The sequence below is a fragment of the Xiphophorus couchianus genome, chromosome 15 (assembly GCF_001444195.1).
Source record: "Xiphophorus couchianus chromosome 15, X_couchianus-1.0, whole genome shotgun sequence".
In the NCBI taxonomy this organism is placed as follows: Eukaryota; Metazoa; Chordata; class Actinopteri; order Cyprinodontiformes; family Poeciliidae; genus Xiphophorus; species Xiphophorus couchianus.
The window spans coordinates 2,759,960-2,779,660 of NC_040242.1; the positions used below are offsets into that span (position 1 = coordinate 2,759,960).

Here is a 19,701-nt window from a genome sequence, read left to right on the forward strand (position 1 = left end):
AGTAACATGTTTGTCAATTCAAAGGCTCTTCAGAGACACTGCAAAAACACAACATCTTGATAGATTATTTCACTTATAAAAATACATTTTTCCCATTTTACAAGTGAAGTAATCTGCCAATAGAACTAAGACTTTTTCATCAATATTAAGGGATTATTTATGTAAAACAAACTCCAATTTCTTGCTGAAAAGTTACTTGTAAGTTAGTTTAGTCTTATTTCAAGTTTATTTACATGAGAAATTAGACCAAAAATACTTGGTAGGATTTTGTGTTTTTGCAGTGAAATTATTGGTGCATAAAAGGAACTTTAAAGCATCATAGGAGAAATTATCGACACAGTAAAATAAATTTATTTGTGTCTATTAGTGAAATGTTCTGGATTGTGGAACGTGATTCAGAGCGAACGTTTACCTCTGGTCCCCTTAACAAACGTTTCTCTAAACTTACAAGTTTGCCGTCACATAAAGGCCGCTCTGTGGGATCCAACAGGAACCAGTTCAGAGCGTCTTGGTGGGAGAAAGTCGAGCAGATAAAGTAAAAATTTATTATTCAGATTCACAGCGAAGTGCTCCTGTAACAGTCTGTCCTCAGAAGTCCATTCCTTCATCACTTTCACAGACATCAGATGGAGCGTCGGTACCAAAGTAACGATCCCCAAAGTTACCTGAGAAAAAGAGAAGAACATTAACATGTTTACCATGATTTCTCCTTAAAACTTTGTTTTTATTCTTATAGAAAGAACTCCTGACTGTGTCTCTTCATCCTTTAAAACATCTAGCTAGCTCTGCTGTTTCTTTCCTGCTAAAGGTGAGCGATTTCTGTCCACTGTTGCCACATGCTTCTTCTGAATGAATGTTTGCTGCAAAATCAACAGACACATTCAGCTGGAACCAAAGTTGCAACATTTGCTATAATTTCAGCTGCGGCGGTTCTCCTTCACACTGCACTGTGCTAAACGAACCAAACTCATTGAAAACCTGTTCCCCTCCTCACCTGTGGTGGCGCTGCGCCACGAAGGAAACAACATAAAAACCTCAGAAAAAGACACTATATGGAACTTAATTTTTCACAAAATCTAAACAAAATAGAGTAGCATCAGATTTTAGCGGTTAGAGGATTTTGATTTTGGTAAAAATTGAGCCAAGAGGTTGAATTTACCCAGAATTCACTGCGCTGTAGTCCAAACAAATGATATTTTTCAAGAATTTATTTTTATTTTTAATGAGAAACTCATTATTTAATTTGAAAATTGAGTTCAGAGGAAGTGAACAAGTTCAGCTCCTCACCGATTCCTGGAATGATGTGGAACTGGTCGTTGACCTCTTTGTCCACAGCGGTGGTGATGATGCGGACTTTAGGGAAAGCGTAGGCCACGGAGTGAACGCCCATCTCCGCCATGAGCAGGGAGAGCAGGAAGATCTTATCCTCGGCCACATCGTGGTCCTCCACGAGGAACAGAAAGAAAAACTAATCAGAAATGATCAAAAACAGCTTTTTTCTTTTAAAAAAAATACATTTTATAATATTTTTATTTTATAAAAAAAAAAATGTTTTCCTTTTTTAAAAATGGTATTCATTTTAATTCTTTTGATATAAAATATATATATTTTTAATAATGTAATTTTCATACTCATTAAAAAGAAAATTTATCTTGTATTTATTATTACTCGATTATTTTACAATTTTTGAAATAAAACAGAATAATTTTTCTTAGGGTAAAAACAGAATGAGTCCTGGGAACAAAGCAGCAGCTCATCATGAACATTAAACATTTTACAAAATCATACACATAGAACACTAACAAAATTAATTAAGCGTCCAAAACAATGTAAATCTCCTCAACCTTTGATATATTAGTATTTCATCAAAGACAAATATGAGAAAATAAGCAAATGACTTTAAATAAAAGAAAAAAAAAAAAGGTCTGATGAACCTGAAATGTTTTAAGATGACTAAATTATTTTAGTAGCAACCAAGAGGCTTTATAAAGTAGGTTAAACATTATTTCACTAAAATGTTGAAAGAATGTTAAAGACTCAGTTATTTATTTTTGGTTTTTAAACATAAGTTTAAATGGAAGGTGAGAAATCTGATGAATTGGTCCTTCGCTATTCTTTTGCTTAATAACAATCTGTTTATTATTTCTCAGAAGTTTGAAAGTGAATTTAAAAAAATACTGAATATTTCTGATCAGAATTAAAAGTAAAAACATTAAAAAGTTTAACCTGGACCCACCAGCAGAACTCTGACAGCCATGAGAGCAGCGGCTCCGGTGGAGACGGTGCTGTCCATCAGGATCACGTAGTCCTCGCTGATCTCCTTCGGCAGGCGGAGGTAGTGAAGCTGCGGGAAGAACTCGGTAAGAACAACACGCAGCCACCGAGACGCTGCTCACAAACACACAAACCTCCGGCTCCCCGGTGTCGTGGTTGGTCTGGATGAGGATCTTCCCCAGCCGGATGTCTTTGCAGACGGCCGTCAGAGCCTGCTCCATCGTCTCCCCGGCCCGCAGGATAGAAACGCCGGTGATCTTAACGGGACAAAAAGTAAGAAAACAACTATAATTTAGTCTGAAAGCTCCTGCTGAACAGGAAACAGGTCAAACTGCAGCTTTAACATCTGAATCTACTGCAATGGAGCAGAGCTATGTGAGCTACTGCCACTAGGGGGCAGCCTCAGGAAGATCTTTATCCAACATCTGGTTCATTGACCAGATAAATGACTAACTAGTTTAAATGATCAAAGTGACACATAAAATGTAGCTTTTAGAGAATTAAATAGCATAATAACTCATATATGCCAGGATATACAGTTAGAAACTCATAATTAAGACAAACATTCACTGCATCAGTTGGAGAGCCAGTAAATTGTAAAAGAAAATCTTTATAAAAACTAGTTTTAAAGTGAAACATGTTAAAAGATTATTTTCATTCAATGAGTAAACGAAAAAGAAAAGAATTCCAACTTTTCTCAAAATTCTGAATTTCTTTCTCTCTCAGAAGATTAAAGTACAAATTAGTTTGTTTTAGTTAGTTAGGTTTTTTTTCAGTGGCCATATCCTGAAATGTCAAGGCAGGACAAGTTAAAACAAAGAATGAAAAAGTAAATTATTATGGTCCCAACACACAACCCTGTGGTACACCGCAGAAAATGTCCTAACATTCAAACCTATACACAAAAGGTTTGAGCTGTAAAAGGATGGAAAAGTCTCCCTGTTCAGGTTAAACTTGTAGAAAGAAAAGATTTTCATCTTCATTTATTTTATGGTTTGAATTGATTCTTGACTCATGCTAACGTTAAATTTGAAGGATAAAAATTGAAGTTTGATACGAATTTACAGCAGATATTTCTTTGTTAGATGATTGGAAACAATGGGATGGATGAATAAAGTTAATCTTATGTTGTTTTATTGAACTTCTCCAAATTTGCAAAATAGTTCAGCTCTGTACTTTCCAATTCAGCGTAAAGAACCGGAACCTTTTTAAAAGTTTCCTCTCTTCTTGGAGGTCCAGACACCGAATCAGTTCAGTAGAGAGTCAATGAGATTCTGATTCTTACTCTTTGACCGCTCAACCTCTTTCCCTCGTAGACGGTGCCCTGAGGCGTCTCCACGGAAACGGGCTGGACGGGACAAAAACGGGCCGAAATTCAGTTCCAACTCGAAGCCAAATGTTATTTTACACTTTAGTTGCTCCAGTGGCCAGGAAGGTCGGCTAATGTTGATGCTGAAAAGCCTCACCTTGAGAGGCAGGAAGGAGAGCGCATGTTCTATCAGCAGCCTCATTAATCTCTTGGAGTAGAAGATAAACTCGTCTCTGTTGGTCTCCTTGTTCCTACAAACACAAACAGGAAGTGTGCGAACTGCAGTTAAAACTCCTGAACGTTTTCCTGCATCAGGCATGAAGCTGGGCTGCAGGAACAAACTGTTTGGTCAAACAGAAGCAGGTATTTCCTGTAAAGCGTGCGGCGGCGCGCTCTGACCTGATGATGGTGTGCATGCCGCGGACCTGAGGCGAGCTCTCCATCACGCTCAGGGTTTTGGGTAAAGGCTGACCCTGATGGGCCGACGCCAGAGCTGATCTGCAAGAAACAAACAGAAAAAAACAGAAAACATTGAGATTTTTTTATGCACAAGGTAATGTGAAAACGCCAAAAGTTAGACTCAGACTTCAGAACAACAAACAGACGGACGGACGGATGCTCTGACGGACAAATGAATGGATGAAGAGTACAGATATTTTTCCATCCCCAAACTTATCCAAATCTGGAAAAAACTTCAACAGCAGCATAGGAACTAATTAAAGGAAATATAAAAAGCCAGTGCAGACATTTTAAGTACATGGTGTCAAAGTTTATTTGCATAAACTGCAAGTGTAACTGAATGACTTCTAAGTTGTTTAAATATAAATAAATTAGGTGAATATGGGTAATTATTATGCCAGTTAGAAGATATTACCAAACATTGCAGTTCAGGATTACAGAAACTATTTTTGTGCATAATTACCAGTCACGTTGAATATTATTTTATGCATTTCATGCATAAGACAAACACATTTTAATCATGGACTATTTATGGAAAATAAACCCCATTAATATTTAACTATTAAACAAATATTCAGTTTGAAAAGTGAAAAATATCAAATTTGCAGCTCCTGATCCACATATTTGAGGCCACCTGTTGAGCTAAATAAAATTTTGTCCAAACAATAAAACAACCAACCAGTTTTTTTTAATATAAATAATTATAAAAGGGAAAATTCTTCAGTGTGTTTTAATGTACATGCAAGAAAAACTATTTTGTTCATCCTTTTATTTATGTCTTAACTTAGGTCAAATACTGTGTGTTTTTATTCTTTTTCATTTGAAAAAGTACATCAAGTAATGTACTTTTTTCATTTTCAGTGAAAAAAGTACATTACTTTTGTTTCTTAAAAAATCTAAAAATGTAAATTAAAAAGCAGTGGTTTTATTTTTCAACGATAAAAGAGGCTAAATTCTAAAAGTATGCATTTATAAAACTGGATAAGTTCTGTTTCTCCCCCTATAAATGGTCATTCAGCTTTTACAGATCTACAGAATTTTTTATTTAGTGGAGCAGGGCAAAAATGTGAACTACAACAAACTGTTTCATAAAAATGTGGAAAAACATGTTGATCCTAAAGAACAGTAGAGGAGCTGTGATTTTAAGATTCCCTTTGTTCAATCAGAACAGCATCTTCTCTAATTGTGCTGTAATCTACATGCAAAACAATAAAAGCAACCCTGAATATCCTCAAACACATGCAAAGTGCTGCAAAGCATCAAAAATGCTATTTGTCTGTTTCTGCTGCTCTCTATACACTGTATTTTAAATTGTGCTCACTTTCTGCAAAAAATAAGTCGTGCATTTGTTTTATTTCACAAAAATGCAAATTAGGAAAAGTATTCTGCCAGCCAAGACTTGATAGATAAATGTCAAAAGAAAGCATGTTGCCTGAATTTACAGATAAAACATGCAGCTACTATTGTAACAGGTTAGTAAGTTCGGAGTGGATGGAAACGGCAGGATTGTGCATCTTATATTTGAACAAAAGATGCAGAAGTCGGGCCTCACATATCCCAGCGAAGCTTCCTCTGCAGAACGCCACAAAGTACAGGAAAAAAAAAAAAAAAAACACAAAAAAGGGAGAGAAAGAACATTTTGAGTTGTGGAAAGTTCTGACAGATCGGCGCTGTGCAACACTGAACAAAAACACTGCAGCAATTCATCTAAGTGGGTTTAAATTGGAGCTCTTTGTTTTTATTCTGCTGAGATCTCACACCTGAAAGAGCAGCAGAGCTCCTCCACGTTTTACAAATGAATCTGTGATTTATGTCAGCATTTATTAACAGGGCTTCACGCAGATTAAATCAGATTAACTTGCCAAGACAAAAGACCTTAAGAGTCACGATTGTTGCCTTTTCTGCCAAATATTGGCTTTTCTTCAAACTAAGAGTTCACTCCATCGCTGTGTCTGCTTTGTGTTGCAGCAGGACTTCAAACTGATTTCTAACATAAAGCTGTTTTTTTAAAATCAAAAACAACTTGATGCGGCGTATAGAAGCAGATTCAGTGTCGGGCTGATTGTATTTTGGTGTTGATTTGAGCAAACATGGCTGTAGGAAGCAAACTTTTAAAGCAGGTATACATCATTAATAAATGCTAAAGGTAGTTTAAGATGTAACTTATTTTTTTGTTTGTTGTCAAGTAGAAAAAACAACGGCTGCTTGATAATGAAAAACCAAACATTTTGGTCCCAACTTTGGAATCAAGATGTTTTTTAAATTGCCTTGATTAGAAATTCTTAACGTTATATTGTGAACTGTTGTTTTTAGTTTGGCAGCAAGTAAAAATTTTGTGTGTGTTGTCCAGCAGAAAGATTTTTTTAAATAATTTTTTTTAAAAGTTGCATTGAATTTTATGATAAAATATGATGGAAACTTCTGATCCTAAACGCCACTGCAGCATCTGATAACACCAGCGGCGAGTTTAGATTTTTGTCCTTACCAGTGGAAAAGGATGGCACAGTAATATGATAATTTCATCTGAATTATCTGCAGTCTTAAATTACAATGAACAGCGAGCCAAAACTTGAAAAACTAAACACACGGATCTGTTTGTTACATGATTAAAATGTTTATCTTAGCGTAGCTGAACTGCATATAACTCTATTTTTAGCGCCGTTATGCTAACTCTACTCATTTTATCAACTTAAAGTGAAAATTATTGAACCATTGTACACTACAAATGGCAAACAACTGTTTGATTACCCATTTTCTCTTTTCATAATGATATTTTTGTGCAGTAGTCTTTTATTATTATTATTAAACATCATAAGCATCAACCTGCCATTGGGACCAGCAATAGAAATGAGCTGCTTTGCAATAATACAATACATTTGCATTTAAATGTTGATTAATATGCAATGTTCCATTCTTAAAAAATAAGTAATGGCAGTTGTAAAATAAAAGAAGCATCTACTGGCATGAAGTGTTGACAAAAAGCTAATTTATGTGTCATATGATACGAACAAACTGACTGACAGCTCTGGTGCAGCTGAATTTATCAGTAAAAAGGGGAAGCGAAGTGAGCTAAACGTTTTCAAAGTTAGCAAAAGCGCTGAGCAAAAATGAGCTCCTTTAGCACATTAGCAGCAGTGTTTTGTTAGTTCAGCTGTCAAGAGAGGCTGTGTCTTGGAGATTGCTTTAAATAATCCAAATTTTTAACAGGTTTATAAGTAAAAGAGAGGTCAGGTCTGACGGTGGTTTAGCCAGTTCAATTACATTTTTACATACTAAAACCCCAGTTATTAAAAAATAAAAAAGGTTTGACTGTATGGAGAAACAGGAAGTAGAGGGCAGTAAAGGTTTGGGTGTAATGAGAACGAAACGGTGAAATAAAAAGCTGTTACAGGCATACCTCACATTGATCTCACGCTGGAATGGTTACACAGCATTTAGCCAGGCAAGGAGGGGTCAGGCACATACAAGGACACACACAGAAACACACACAGTGAGCAAAATAAAAGACACTCAAACCTTTAAAGCAAAAACACTCTCAGCTGAAATGTGCGGCTCTACACACCCCGACAGCTCAGCCATGAATATTAATTTCATGTCTGGCTGAACAAAAACTCAACAGTGTCATAAATCAGATTTTAGTAAGTGTGACCATTTTTATTTGATTGTGTAAAACGGGGTTGGAACCACGAATGATTTCATCAGTTAGCTCAACAAAGTGCTTGGTAGACTGAGCCAAAGCTTTGGCAGATAAACTCTCCATAAAGGTTGCTTTGAATTTCAGATGCAGCAGAAACTAACAGATGATTCAACCGTGGAGTAAATCCTTCCCCACGGTTTAACTGAAGAGAAAGTCTTCCTGCTCCCAGAAGATTAAATAAAAGTAAAACTAAAGAATCTTTGACAGATACATTTTAACCCAGTCAGAGTTTTCTTGTTTTTATTATTAGGAGATAAACAACTTTGCTGGTTTATCTTTAGTGTTTAGCATCATGAGCTGATTTAATAAAAATCTTGTGTCAAAGATTTTTATTAAGAGCTTTTTCTTGCTGTTTGCCAGGATTTTTGCCACCTCGAGGGCGGGGCTAGGTCCACTCAGGCGTTTTTCACAACTGAATGGTTGCCATGGAGATTAAAGGACTTCTCAAACATGCGTGGAAGAATCAAGGCAACACTCCAGCTTTGTTTCGATAAGAGAAAAACTTTATAAAATGATAGAAACTAAAAAGAAAGTCGATTTTTACCTAAAACTGTCGATTTAAAGAGGAGCAGCAAAGGCAAATGAGGTGGATTAGCAACAACTGATGATGTCATCCAGGACATGCTACTATGGAAAGTCATCTCTACTGCCAAGAAGTTGAGCTGCTAGCAAACAATGATCTTCAGTCAGAGGCCTCTTCAGGCTCACTGCAACACTGACTGCTACCAGAGATCTTGATTCATTGAAGACACTTGGATTATATGAGTTTGACAACATCTAATTTCTTTTTGGAATAAATAAAGTAATTTTGAACACAGTCGTTCACTCATCCAAACTAACGGGAAAGAAAATAGCAGTAAAAGCTACTTTTTAAGAAAGTGATGAATAAAACTATGTAACTTTCAAGTAAAGTTATGTAATTTACTAATGATTTTTATTTTGCACATTTTGAAGCTAAAGGAAAGTCGACGAGCTTCCCGTTCCATTCACGTTGCATACTGCAGGTGTCATGCAGTGAGTGTAACTGATGTGTTCTGCTGATGGCCGTGAATGAATATGTTGAAGGTGGAACAGATCATAGTTAGCTGTGGGTCATAAAAGTGAATGGATGGCAGAACAATGAGGAGAAGAAAGATGGAGGACACCTCTCCTCTCCGCGTGGCGCCATTAATCTGAGCTAACGACTACAGAGCCGCCTGACTGAGGTCAGAGAGGTGCAGCAGGAAGGAAGGAGGAACGAGACGAGGCAGACAGAGGAGCTTCACTAAACGCTTTAATAACCAAAACTTTGCACTTTGCTTGGAATGATTAACAATCAATATTCTCTTAAGAGGGAAAACCTTATTTATGCTACAGGAAGAGCTGGCTAACTGCCGCTTATATGTTTTCTTTTGTTTCCTTTCCCTTAAAAAATAGCAGAAAATGAAAATGGAAGGAGATTTTTTTTTAACTGATATACGGAAATTATTTGCTGCATTTGTTGTCATTTGCTGTTGACATTTGAATTATTATCAGGAAATATCAAATTTTTCTTGAATTACTTTAGATTAAAATCTAAGCTGAGGGTAAAACTAAACCAAATTCTGTTTGTTTTTCTATTGCCATGAAACTTTTTGAACACAAAACGTACATCTTCCAAACACCTTTAAACAGTTAAGTTTAAATTTCATGCTGCAGAATATTTGAAAGCAAAATAAAAAGTGACTTTTTTTGCACCTCGTATTGCAGATATCACGAGTAAGGTTTGCTAATATACTAAGAAAATGAAGAGAATAAGACCAACAGAATAACATCTGTTTATATTCACTGCTAGATGTTTTGGAAAATATATTTTTGGGATTTTTGCCACTATTTAGCAAAAGATGCCCAGTTCTGGTCCTCAGGTTTCCGAGTTCTGCATGTTTTAGATGTTTTAATGCTTGAAAACATGAATATGGGGGTCAAACAGAGGGATGACAAAACCGATAAATGGATCAAACTTTTCCTAATTTTTGGAGACAATGGTTCCGCAGTTTTTGCAGAAATGCTGTGTCGTGGTTTTCCTGTCGTACATCCGGCCAGGTTTGGAATAATTAATAAAATCCCATTTAAAAAAAGTGTTTTTGGCTTTTCAAGCAGGTTATCTTTTTCTTTCTGGCTTTAAAACCTGACAGCCATGCTCACATATCCACATTTTATCACTTTATTGTGGCGACGCAGCAAAATCCCGTCACAATGCTTCCCACCGACTGCAGACGGAAGCAGCTAAAAATGTTGATCTGATCTGAATAAAGTTGACTTTGTTTACATTGTTCCTCATATGAAAACAGCAAGAAGTGCAGGATCTGTAAGCGGCGAGTCTTATCAGGGCAGGGAGCTGAGGCAGCTCTTTTCAAACAAACAATTTGCCGCAGATCGAACTAAAACGTACTAAAACACCGGGAGAAACTGCGACTTGAGCCGAGTCAGCAAAACACAAACAAGTAGAGACCTTATTGGGAATCCTTACCTTCTCCAGCTGACTGTGGACATGCTGAACAATCAGATCCAAAGCTACAAAGTTTTCTCCACCTGAAGGGAAACACATTTAATCAGTAACTTTATTGAAAAAAGGCAATATTTGGTATTAATAGGACAGTTGAATGCATAAAGGCGAGTGACATCACTACTAACCTCTGGGCACCACAATGTCTGCCACCTGCACCGTTGGCTCGATGTACTGCTCGAAGGCCGGCTTCACAAACTTGTTGTACTGCTTGATGATGCCGTTGATGTCGCGCCCGCGCTGAGAGACGTCTCTCTTCAGCCTGCGGATCAGCCGGATGTCCGAGTCCGTGTCCACAAACACCTTCATGTCCAGCAGCTGCCGGGAAAAGGTCACAAAAAGACGTTCAGTTCGATTTTATCTGGCATTTCTGCTCCGATTTCTCCTTTTTCCATTTTAAAATCCTGAATTGCTTCAGAAATAAATTATGTTACTCATGTTTTTGCATCTAGATCAAAATGATTCTGAGGTAGCTCCGTTATGACTTGTAACGTTTAGCATCTAATGCTAAAAGTTGATTGTTTTTAAAATAATTTGTGAACATTGATAGTTTGTTTCTGCTTGTAAAACAAAATTTGTGGAGTTAAACAGCAGGTTTGTATGCTCTTCTAACCTGTTTAAAAACAAACAAGAAATGACACTTTTTGATTTTTTGAATGTGCTTCCAATGCTAGAGCGTGATTGATCTTATGATTTTTTTTAATAGATTGACAGAACTTAATAGAAATTTAAATCTTTGTCTCTTATTTCTTACAACAAAACTCAATCCCAGTCAGACTAAACAGAGATAATTTGTTGTAAAGTCATCCTACAGATTCTGAATTGAATTAACTAGTTATCGTACTGTTTCTGCTTTAATAGAGAGAATTAATGTTGGTATTTTTCCATTATATTCCCAGTTCCTGGCATCCTGCCCGTCTGGACGGGATCTGAACCCAGACCTGTATATTAGCTCTACAGATTAGCAGCTATAATTGGCTTCAGTTACTAGAAAGGACACAAAGCACAATTAATCACAGAGGACAATGGCTGCTACTGACTGAATAAGAGGGTAATCAGCAACAGAGACGGGTCTCAAGGGAGGCTGGCCGCCTTATCACCACAGTCCAGCGCACAAACACACAGAGGAGCCGACGCACAGCAGCAGGACTTATTTACCATTAGGAGCGCCGTCCCTTTAATTCTTATGGATTTTCACTGACCATAAACAGGCTTTCAATAAAAGAGCAAATCAATTTTCTGTTTAAAGGCAAATCTCTTCACATAAAGAGGCTTCAGGCAGCAGATTCAATCTTCACTTTGATTCAGCAATAAGACGTCAAACAAAGAAAAACCCAAGAAAATAAAGGAGTTTAAATGGACAGAAGATAATATTTCTACAAAATTATGACAATGACAATATATTGTAAATATATCGTCATCGCAATATCAGTGAGTGTATATCCACGTTTAGAGAGCAATATATTCTTGTGCAAAATGAAATACTTGGTCAACTAGAGTTTCAAAATGCCAAATATTTACCAATGTTACTGACAGCACAAGATTTTCTAACATCATGCAGCCTTAAACTACACATTTCGTAGTAGATAATCTGCCTATTATCCTGTTACACCTGCATAAATATTATAATCAATAATTAGATGAAGCTAATAAACAGGAACATGATTTCTGCATCAACTAAACTGATCAGCTTCATTGTGTTACAAAGAAATCTAAACTGGAAGTTGAATCAACTCCAAAACCTTTTATCTGTTTACCATCTATAATATGTGCAACATGCAAACAGACAAAAAGAAAAAAGTAAAGAATAATAAATATATTTCTTTACCTTCAGTAGCTCCTTGTTGGCAAAGGCCAGGATGCCCTCAAAGATAACCACATTGGCTCCATAAACTGTTTTCTGTCATAGAGATGAAAAATAAAAGGAAGAATAAAGATTTTATTGTTTATGTCGTCAGTCTAAATGTCCACAAAGATAACAAGACAGTTTCTGAATTGTAGAAGGAGCTGAAATCCTAAAAGTTGTTCAAATGAAGATATTCTACGATTTTAAAAACTGAGCATAAAACTGAAAGTGCAGACGATGAAAAGCAGCTTCGCTTTACTGGAGCTGTTCAAGACTCAGATGATTTTCAGTTATTTATTGTCTGCTCCCAGTTCTCTGAGGTGAGATAAGGAGATGAATTATGATTTTTATCCTTACAAAGCAGATATTTAAAAGCTTTATGTTACAAGATAAAAAGAAAATATTTCATGATTACTCTGTACAATTCAAAATATTGTCCAATACGACTCAGATAAGAGTATTTTTCCCTTCACGTTTGCACATTTCTAACCAATAATTCAGATTTAGTAGAAAATAATCAGATATCAGAGATAAGTGGCCGTGTGACATTCTGGAGAAAACATAAATAAACTCCAAAGTTATCCAGACTATGTAGGGAAGAGATTTTATTATTGGTATTATTGCAGGTACAGTTAAATAGATGTTATAAACATGTGGTCGAGTTCAAGGAAATAACTAAAATCTTGAAGGAAAAAAAGCAGAAAATACCAAGAAATGAGGAGCAAGAAGACTTTAGGATCACTGTTTGTCACAAACTCATGACTAAGGAACCCAGCAGTGTGCATTGATTTAAGAATGATTTAGAATCTCTTTAACGTTTGTAGCAAAACAACAAAAAAAAAAAAAAACAGAAGGTCAAGTTTAAACAAATAGCAGTAAAAATGTGGAAATTTAGGAAGCAGCTCAGGAGTAGAAACTGTAACCGAGGCTGCAGCAGAGCAGCTCGGCCAACACTTCGACACTTAATTACATTCAGCTGCGAACAAAAGGGCCATAAAATGATCCCAGAGTCGCCGGCCGAGATGGCCGATTTCCCATGAGGTGTTGTGCCAGTCAGCCATGAAATTACATGGCGACAAAATAAAGAGTAGATGTCAGAGAGACGCAATGCTACAGAAACGCCCTCAGATGGAGATTTTTCTGTGTTTTCTGTGGTTGTTGCTGGGGAAAATGAAGCTTTAATTGTCAGCAAACTGGCTGGTAGAATTTCAAAAAGTATTTTCACTACAGTTGTTATTTTCTCACCCATTCTTTGCGCCGGCTGTGGCTGGTGAAGTCGTACACTGGCACTTTGATGCTTTTCCCCTTCTTCAGCTTCCTGAGGACGGTGATGAGCAGATCGAAGTCGAAGGCGTCGGGGTGATCGAAGTTGTACTCGTTTTTAGCAGCGAGCTCCTGCTCTTCTTTGTTCAACACCTGAGACAAACAAACCAGAGCAGCAATAAAACAGGTGACTCTGATCAGCTCACATTCACACCTGTTCAGACTTCATAATGTGGAAATACTATTTCCTTAACTGTAGCATGTAAAAAAAGAAAGTAAGGATGCCCTCTGAAAAGCTGCTTTACTAAAAACACCAAGAACAAGCGATAATGTTTTTCTTTATCTAAGAAGTTTAGACTTCAAATTGTTAGAAAAGCCTGAGGATAAGCGCAACAAATGGCTCAATGAAGTTATTTTAGTCTTATGATTTCACAATATTGTCCCCATGAACAATTGAAATAGTTTTTCTCCACTTGATCTGGAAAAAAGAAACAAATTCACAAAAGTTTATCATACAAAATAAATTATTTTTTAATGAAAAGTGTTGGGAACAAAGGATTTTTCTTTGTATTGGAATAAAGTCATAAAATTACCAGAATAAAGTCGTAATATTACAAAATCATAACATTACAACTTTACTCTCATACAGGTTTATTCTTGTCATTTTATTACTTTATTTTCATAACTTTTTTATTCTTCTTAGTATGGCCCTAACACGCCGTCGTACATTTGGTCGAAAATTATGAAAAAGAAAATATTTTCCAAACTAAACAGTCTAAGCAAACACTACTGGAAACTTAAAGCAAATTATTCCATTAAAAAACTGAAAAACATAAAATATAGTTATATTTACAAATCAACAAAACAAAAATACATTTATAGAACTCAGCATTGCAGATCAATCGATCAAGTTTATTTGTAAAGCACATTTCAGCAGCATGGCAGATCAAAGTGCTTTATATCATAAAAACACTAAAATACAAAGTTATTGAACACACAGTCAATGACTGACTTTTTAATCTTGAGCTGCAGGAATTGCTGCACAAACATTCTGCATGTTTTCCCTTCAATATTCCTCTTTGTAAACTTTAGTCACATATTAAAGGGACAAATTTAACAAACATTTTCAACTTAGTGTTAGAAGAAAGTGAGAAAAGAACCAAAAAACATCGATTTCACTCCATCTTGCTGAAATCAGCAAAGGGGCAGGGAAGGTGGGTGAATCAATTCAGTGGAATATAATTTATCATCTGCGTTTGTTCTCAAATCAAAAGCTAATGAACTATCAGAGAACACCGGGGGTAAACGGTTATCGAAGGCGTCTTATTGCTCAGAGTGAATCTGCAAATTTGCTGCTGAAGACGCTATGAATCAAAGCTTGTGGTTCTGTTTTTTAATTACGCAGAGTGTAATTACCTTGTAGAAGGAGTCCATGGAAAGCAGAACCACCCAGGGAACATCCAGAGCTTCGATGATCTTATTGGCCACTGTGGTTTTTCCTGAGGCACTTCCTCCACACAGACCTGCAGGAGCACGAAACACAAACAGCAGCAGCTCTAATTAATGAAGACAAATGTGCTGCTAGAAAAATACTAAACTAGTTCAAGAACTAAATAAATACAACACTTTCATCATAGTTATATGACATATCACTTCTTTATTCAATTGTTCTGCAGCAACAGATACCAGATATGACAAACTGGTATAATGAGAGATTTTTAGATGTTAAATTCGCTAAAATTTGAATTTTCTTAGACATGCAATGTTCCTTTGTACTATTTGGCCCAGAATGAGGGATTGGCTGCATTTCCATTACAAATGCATGCAACACTTTGTCAATATTATGTCGACAAAACAGTTTCACAATTGTGTTGTTTCCGTTACATAAGAAACACAAATAAAGTTTGTTCATGTGCCGTCATTAAAAAACATGCTGCACCTTCGTCCTCCACTTCCTGAGCATGTGACTCGTGTGATGAAAAAAAAAAAGAAAATTTCTGTAATTTGTATATTTTTTCTAAAAAAAAAAAAAGAAACTGAGGGAAAAAAATAAGTCAATGAAAATTGGAAATTGAATCTGGTATAAAAAAAAACCAACAGATTTTATTTTTTAAGCCATATCACTTCAAAAAATAAAATTCAGGTGTACCTGTATGTAAAAAATAATAATAATAATAACAATTACGTAAAAAATTTTTTTAACACGTTAATCAATCAAAATAAACAAATTAAACTCCCGACCCTAGAAAAAGCACAAGAGGTGAAAAATAGCAATGGTCAGACCCCAGTTTACACAAAAATCAGAATGGACTGGGTTCCAGGAGAGTAGGGCTCCCAGCTGGGAGAAGCACACACACCTCCAAATTGTGCATAGACTGCTAATACTATGTTAATTCCATTGTTTAAAGTGACCTGCACGGCTCCATTCTTGGGCTGTCTTCATTTACAGATCCACAGGACGACGGTCCGGTAGAGCTGGAGCGAAGTAAAGCGTCTGCAAAACCCCTCTGATGTTTCACCCCTTTTATTGTTGTTACAAATCAGTCAGAATTTGGCTTTTTTGACAAAGAAAATCATTTAAAGTAAAAATTAACACAGATTTCTACAAAATAATTACAATTACATAAAAATATGCAACATAAAATAAGTCACTTTAAGCAAAACATTTATTTTGCTGGATTAAAAAAATGCTGCTTGTTTCTATTTTTAAGTTCAGCTGTGTTACAGAAACACTTTTTCCTTTTATTTCACCTAAACATGTTTTAAAGTCACCCAGCTGTGAAAGCTGCTCTGCTGCAACACAACAAACCCTGTTTTCTATTAGCAATAAAAACTCAATTGTTAAAAAAAGATGGCAGACAGAGTTTTACCTCCTTCCATTTCTTTTATTTTCTTCCCATTTTATCGTTTTATTCTTTTCTTCTTTCGCTCCCCTCTCCATCTTGCACCAAATTTTACTACATCTACTTCCACGCAGGTCTGACCAGTTTTCTGCTGCTCTTTTCAGCAGTGTGTGAAATTGGGACCAGTCACTATGCTCCATTGGCGATAACAGATTGCAGACTGAAGAGAACGTCCACCTCTCCTTCCCACCGGTCTGATGAGTTTATTCACGCTACGGCGCTCCGTGGATGTCAAACACGCACACCTGGAGCTCACTCCACAGCTGCTGGGAAGCTCGCTGACTCGGATGTTTTACTGTGCAGATCAGTATGATGTGTCGCCATAAAGGCTCATACAGAAAGTAACCATTAGATTACGGTTTGCTAAACACCCAGCTGTAGCAAAAAAGGTTTGAGCATGACAGAAATATTGTTTGTTCCTTTAATGGTATTATTTTTTCAGTTTATTTATTCTGAAACTCAATATGAAGAAAACTGAGTTTCTTTTATTGAGAAATTTATGTGGTTTAAGCAGGACACCGGCCCTAAAGCTCTGGAGTTTGACACCTGCGAGGAAAATAAAACTGAAATGTTATGGTTTTATCAGCCTCAATAATCTTAGATTGTTTTCACACCTGATATGTTACATTTTTACTGCGGTTCGCTTTCACACTGAACTGGGTCAAACAAACCAAATTGTTCAAAAGCCTGTTCTCCTCCTCGCCTGTGGGGGCGCTGCACCAAGAACCACTGAAGGAAACAACACAAAAACCTCTGAAAAAGACATGAACGCAACTTCCTCCTAGGGCTAAAATAATTAATCAAATTAATCGTCATGAATCAATTATTGAAATAATCATAACTAATTTAGTAATCGATTAATCCTCAGTGCAAATGACAGTAAAATATAAGAAAATGATCAAATCTATAGTTTGACTACGTAAAACGTAAAAAACCTGCAACAAACCTCATTTCAAATGGCTCAGACAGTGCAATTAGAAATGTTAAATATAATATAAAATAAATAATTAAACATGCTCTTTTTCTGAATAGATTTGATAGCTGATCAAATATTAAGATCGGTTTGGTGCATAGATTGTAGTTTATAAGTACTAAATATTTGCGTAAATTATTCTCTTTTTTTTTCTTTTTTACCTTAGTGTCCCTTATATGACAGTGGGCTGATAGGAAACGGGGAAGGAGAGGGCGGAAGACATACGGCAACTGTCGTTGGGTCCAGGAGTCGAACCCGCGACGGCCGCGTCGAGGACTCAAGGCCTCCAAATATGGGTCGCGCTAACCACTACGCCACCACGGCACGCCCCTAAATTATTCATTTTAAACACATTTAAATGGGTCTTTGGTGACGATGGAAAACAAACCAACCACCAGGAGAACTCTGGTTTATGAAGCAGACGGCGTTTGTTCTCCTCACCGATGACGAAGGCCTCTTTGAAGGTGGTCCCGGTGACATTGTACCACGGTGGTCTGCCGGCGGTGTAGATGGTCCTCTTGTTGGTCCTCAGCAGCGGAGGCTCCGTCTTGGACTGGCTCGTGGTCCGTTTACGTGGCGACAGCGACGGGGTCAGAGGACAGCAGGGGACCCGGTTGGAGAGACCGTCCATGGAATCTTCTCCGCTCCCGCTGCGTTTAGAGGGAGAGGCATCGATTAGCAGACAGCTCGCCAAAACATGACCAGTGGTGGTACAGTTCAATAAGAGGATTGGATGGGATGTTTTTGCCATCAGAGATGCCTTTTTGGTTCATATGTGACCCCCTGCTGCTCCCTTAACGGCATTTCAAGTATTACAATATACATGCAGGTTCAGCTGATACTACAACATTGTAAAATTGTGGACTTGCACATAAATTGTTGTTCTGCAGAGAGGAAGGAAGAAACATTTTCACTGGAATGTCTCCATGAGGACTCTCTGCAGTCGGACCTTTGGTATCGGTGTGACTGAGGGAGAGGAAGGAAGAACTTGCCGATCCTCCCCAGGAAAACACACCGTTGCCCAGGAAACAGCGTGACATCGAGTGGGGAGATCACCATTCACATGAGTAAGGCTGTCATCATTTGGCTCGGTTTGTAGAACGTTATCTCAACAATCCTCAGTTAAAAGTTTCTCTCTTTGGAAGAGAAGCAAGCAAAACCAAAGCACATGTTTCCAATTAAAGTCCCAATGTTTATATTTGGATTGGTAGGACAGAAGCAATGTTACTCCTAATATGTAGATAGTGTCTACTGCATGTGATTAATATCAATAATGCATCTGATATAATAATCTATATATGGAATATTCACTGAACTCAGATCCAGAACCCCAAGGCATTCTGGGAGATGTAAGCAGAGGAAATGATTTACCTTCTCAACTTCTCACAGTGAGCTAAGCTAGCCTATCCACTCAATCTTTGGTTACCTAGCAACAGCCTGCTGAGTAACAGCAGGTTGTTGTTGTTGTTCCAAGTTGTTGTCACAGTTCAATGTGAAACCAAAACTGCTTAAAAAGAAGAAAACAATGGTGTGGAGAGAAAACTGTAGATAAAAAAGAAAAGGTTACACCCCCAGTTTGGCAAAATTTCAGATATTTAAAACAAAAAATACTAATCAACAATTATCTATATATCGACTCATATGAAATGCTTTGATTCAGCCATAATGTCCAGGTCTACTCTAATGGATGATAGTATTAGTGGTTTTTCATATTTACACGTCACCTTTGTCTGATTATAATTTATACGTTATAAACAAAAACGTAAGGAGGTAAATACTTTTTCACAGTACCTTGAAAGATATTAAAATAATAAAACAAATTAACACGTCCTTATTGAATATTTGCAGTGATATTAAATATGTTATTGTTTTCTTTCTCTTTTGTTCTCCCAGCAGCCACGCTGACACAATGCGTGGGTCTGACGGAGAAGGAAAGCTAGCTAGCTAGCTGCGTTAGCAGGATAAAAACGATCCGTTCAGGGATCCAACAGCCGCAGCAGGCATTCCATCCTCCCGACAGGGTTTTCTCACCTGTCGGTCCTCAACATCGACCTATCCGCGTCCTCTCCCCCATCTGTCGGCTGCTCGCCCGGCTTACTGTCGAGGATAATCGCTGCTGCCATAACGGCTCGGCGCGGAAACCAAACACTGGGTGCGTGATGACGTCAGAAAGTGATGTTGTGTTTATGGAAGTCGGAGAACGTCGGTAACTTAACCTCAACTGTAAGAATGAAACACATTATGCTCATTGAATTATAAAAGCTTTCTTACTTTAATAACTACAATAATAAAAAGGCAATTTACAGGGTTTTCAAACAAAAGACTTCCCCCCACATTTATTTTGTAGACTACATCCATTATTCGGTAGAAATGTTAATAATGAATGTAAGGCCTTGCAACATACAAATAACCGTCATATATTTCTTTATTTCGTAAATTTAAGTTATAGCAGT

At 37.0% G+C, this 19,701-nt stretch overlaps 1 protein-coding gene across 3 annotated transcripts; it reads right to left on the bottom strand.

The window, feature by feature from the left end:
- Positions 1–522: 522 nt before the first annotated feature.
- On the bottom strand, positions 523–19,413 carry LOC114158814 (uridine-cytidine kinase-like 1). Of its 3 annotated transcripts, none has more exons than XM_028040688.1 (15): positions 19,280–19,413; positions 17,690–17,898; positions 14,789–14,895; positions 13,355–13,525; positions 12,092–12,163; positions 10,392–10,581; positions 10,228–10,289; positions 5,595–5,614; positions 3,983–4,081; positions 3,741–3,834; positions 3,560–3,622; positions 2,409–2,531; positions 2,237–2,344; positions 1,288–1,444; positions 523–665 (listed from the first exon to the last, which is right to left on the bottom strand). In XM_028040688.1, exons 1-15 carry the CDS (start codon positions 19,369–19,371, stop codon positions 589–591), a joined length of 1,644 nt encoding a protein of 547 aa, XP_027896489.1. In that variant the 5' UTR covers positions 19,372–19,413; the 3' UTR covers positions 523–588. The 3 variants fall into 3 exon arrangements, with proteins under 3 accessions (XP_027896489.1, XP_027896490.1, XP_027896491.1); XM_028040689.1 differs by lacking the exon at positions 5,595–5,614 and adding an exon at positions 7,440–7,456; XM_028040690.1 differs by lacking the exons at positions 523–665; positions 5,595–5,614.
- Between the last annotated feature and the right edge of the window lie 288 nt (positions 19,414–19,701).

Coding starts and splice junctions, on each gene's coding strand:
- LOC114158814 (XM_028040688.1), bottom strand. CDS start 19,371: ATGGCAGCAGCGATTATCCTCGACAGTAAGCCGGGCGAGCAGCCGACA. Junction 5,615..10,227: donor TCCACAGTCAGCTGGAGAAG/GTAAGGATTCCC, acceptor GGCGTTCTGCAG/AGGAAGCTTCGCTGGGATAT. Junction 3,623..3,740: donor TCTCCTTCCTGCCTCTCAAG/GTGAGGCTTTTC, acceptor TGTCCCGTCCAG/CCCGTTTCCGTGGAGACGCC.